Source organism: Frankliniella occidentalis, unplaced genomic scaffold (assembly GCF_000697945.3).
Source record: "Frankliniella occidentalis isolate FOCC.00 unplaced genomic scaffold, Focc_3.1 Scaffold3882, whole genome shotgun sequence".
Taxonomy (NCBI): Eukaryota; Metazoa; Arthropoda; class Insecta; order Thysanoptera; family Thripidae; genus Frankliniella; species Frankliniella occidentalis.
This window is the reverse complement of record NW_026270935.1, coordinates 1-3,084: the sequence shown is the minus strand read 5'-3', so window position 1 is coordinate 3,084 and position 3,084 is coordinate 1. Positions and strand designations below refer to the sequence as shown.

At 56.6% G+C, this 3,084-nt stretch overlaps 1 protein-coding gene across 1 annotated transcript; it reads right to left on the bottom strand.

The window, feature by feature from the left end:
- Positions 1-1,613: 1,613 nt before the first annotated feature.
- On the bottom strand, positions 1,614-2,993 carry LOC113212327 (uncharacterized; the record flags this gene model as incomplete). Its single annotated transcript, XM_052276660.1, has 4 exons — positions 1,614-2,107; positions 2,202-2,535; positions 2,605-2,785; positions 2,857-2,993. Coding segments are annotated over 4 exons (957 nt in total), but the record flags the coding sequence as incomplete, so codon positions are not given.
- Between the last annotated feature and the right edge of the window lie 91 nt (positions 2,994-3,084).

The following is a 3,084-nucleotide window of genomic DNA, read 5'->3' as shown; positions in this document are numbered from 1 at the left end:
CGTGCGAGCGCAGACACCTGGCGGGCGCGCGGACCCATAGCGCGTTGGACCGTCTCCGTCGGCTGTCCTCCAGGACCCACACACCGTCACGACCACACCACCACCACCACTACCCCCGGCGACCACACGGTTAGAAAGCAGAGTACCGTGTGTGGGCGTGTTTAGGGATGTGTGTGAAGGAAAAGTCCAATGATGCGCCATGACAACAAACATACCAGGGTGGCTGATTCTCGCCGCGCACTTTCGTAGTTATACTGCACCGCATGCACGCGTGCGGGCGGGTTTGCCTATGCTCGCTGCGCACGGCTCCGTATAGCCCCCGTGCGAGTAGGCAACTCTCCCGCACGCGTGCATGCGGTACAGTATAACTACGAAAGTGCGCGGCGTAAATCAGCCACCTGGTATTATCTTGGTCTTCCCTCTCTCTGTCTGGAGCGCACAGCCCGCACAGCGCAGCCCGCTTCACAGCTGACATTTTCCGCATTTTTAAAGCCGCTCTTACATACGTTTGTGAAGTCGGCGAAACGTGACAGCACAGCACGACGTTCTCGTCTGTTGTGACCATGATAAATATTGAACTTCTATGTGGCGTCAACATTTACAAGTTGGGGTTGGGGTAACTTTATGGCGTCCCTCCACTATCCACTTATTTTAGAGGGGACTGTGAAAAATGACCCAACATCCTTGTTAACTGTGGACGTCTCCTCGACGGGAACACCTTGACGTGCACATCCCCCGAGCCAGCCGCCCTGCACCAACTCTACACTCGCGCGAGGACTAACATGCTGGCCGTGGGGGAGCGCGTGTGCGGCCAGTGTTTCGTCGGGGAGATTACGGAGAGCGGCGGCGCCACTGGCGTGTGGAGAAGAGCGAAGCGCCAGAGCAGCACAGTACAGTCTCCACAATAAACACGACAAGACAAAATGAAAATGCCACGCCCGAACGAGTGCCGACAAATCGCGTTAGGGACGCCCACACCCTCCCACTCCCAATCCACCGCCCCGCGCCCCAAATGCCACCGCAAAACCGATCCCCCTCCCCCTCACCTCCTTCCCCCTTTCCCCTACCAAAGTTGGGGTGCTTTCACACGCCTCATATCACAGCCAGACGGCAGAAATCACAACAATGGTGAGGATTTGATCTCCCTCTCTCCTTCCATTCCCCTCTTCTCCTCTCCTCCCCCTCTTCTCCCTTCTTGCCCCCTTTTCCGTCCTCTTTCTTACTCTTGCTCCCCCGTTCTCACCTAACACCCCACTGTTTTCACGAAACGGTGGTCACATTGGTTTTAAGGGGTGTAGATGAGCCACTCCCGTTTTCAAACGGGCACTTCCTTTTTCTCATCCCTCAAACTTACACTAACTCGCAATTTTAAAACAAACAAACAAAAATAAAATAAACACAATAAAATCAGAATCAAAACGGACCTAGTTTTTGTACGGGTGTGGTACTTTTCTGGTGCGTACTTGCATTATTGCATTGTTTTTTGTATCGGTGGGGTACTTTTTAGCAGATGACACATTTCTACAATTTACACAACTGAAACTTTCAGTTGTGTAAATTTTATAAATGCATCATCTGCTCTGCTACTCAAAAACTCACAAATTTTCCTTAGAGCCAATAACTGAACATTTCTATTTTTAAATTGTTAAATCTCATTAAGATGCAATGCTTCAGACACACGTTTCACACAGGAAAAATAAATGGTAAAAACGGTATACAAACGACGAGTAGTGACTTACGGGTAACGAAGATATCAATAGTTGCAGTTCGACACACACCACAGTCTCGTGCAATGGGGTAGCTTAAGTCTTCCCCACGCACACGTAGTGGATTGAGGTGTCGGTCCACTGGAAGGGGAAGGAGCCGCGCACGCGCACAGCAGCGCACACCGGGCAGGACTCTTGCTCGTCGGCGGCGTGAATGCCGAACACGATGGAGTGCTCGGAGTGTGGCTTGGCATCGCAGATGCTGCAGAACCCATCAGCTCGGGCGAATTCGCCCAAGCCATCAGGCTGCTCCAGGGGATGCGCATCAGCATGCACGTGCAGCGACACCGACGTCGGGGCGCGGCGCACCAAGTTCGGGAGATCCGAGCGGAGCTCGGATGCTGCGGACAAGAAGACGGCACAAGTTCTAAAGTTCCGAATCGACTCCGGAAATGATGGGGCGGGGCTGGAACTCGAGCGAGAAGGGCGACTCACTCGTAAAACCGGGGCTGAGCAGGTCCTCGAAAAGGAGCAGGCTCTCACAGAGGCTGGGGCCGGCGCCAGCGAACAAGTCGCGTAGCACATCGGGCTTGCGCGGCGGTGCAACAGTCAGGGTCAGCGAGGCCAGGCTGGGCAGGGCGGGCAGCGCCGCGGCCAGGGCGCGCAGGCCGGACTCCTCTAGGACGCGCAGGTTGAGGTGCGTCAGGCTGCGCAGGGCGCCCGCGCCCAGGGCGCGCATCAGCGTCGCCTCCTCCTCGCGGCACGCCAGGCACGACGGTAGCGTCAGCTTGAGCAGCGGCCCGCTCCACGTCCTCAGCGCGTCCGCCATCTGAGAACGAGAGTGGGCTGAGTAACTTACCCTACTGGCCATCAGGAGAAAAAGCGTCGCTGAGTATACCTCGGCGATGTTGGCATGGCAGTAAACTCCGACGAACTTGAGCTCCTGCAGTTCGCCCAGCCGCCGCAGCTTGGCGGCCATCCCCGGGGCTGCCGAGACGGTCAGGCTCTGTAGGCCAGCGGGGCAGGAGTCCAGGAGCGGCATCACAGCTGGCGAGGTCAGCTGGGCGCAGCGCAGCTCACTGCAAGCACATATGCATGACAACCACCGGCGAGCTTTCGTATGGCTTGGTCCTGGGACAAGCGGACTCACCCGTGAGCTCCCAGTAGAAGTGCCCCCAAGCAGGAGGGCTCCTGGCAAGCCTGGGAGTCGTCGTATGGAGCTACCCATATGTCCGGGTACTCGTGGTCAAAAAAGGACACATCAATAGAGCGCAATTTCGGCAGAGCCTGCCAACAGGGAGAACAGAGTCGCGTGGTAGGGAAGGCCCGACGACCCGTCGCTCACCACCTATGGGACGGCGGAGCGTTGGGGGGGGGG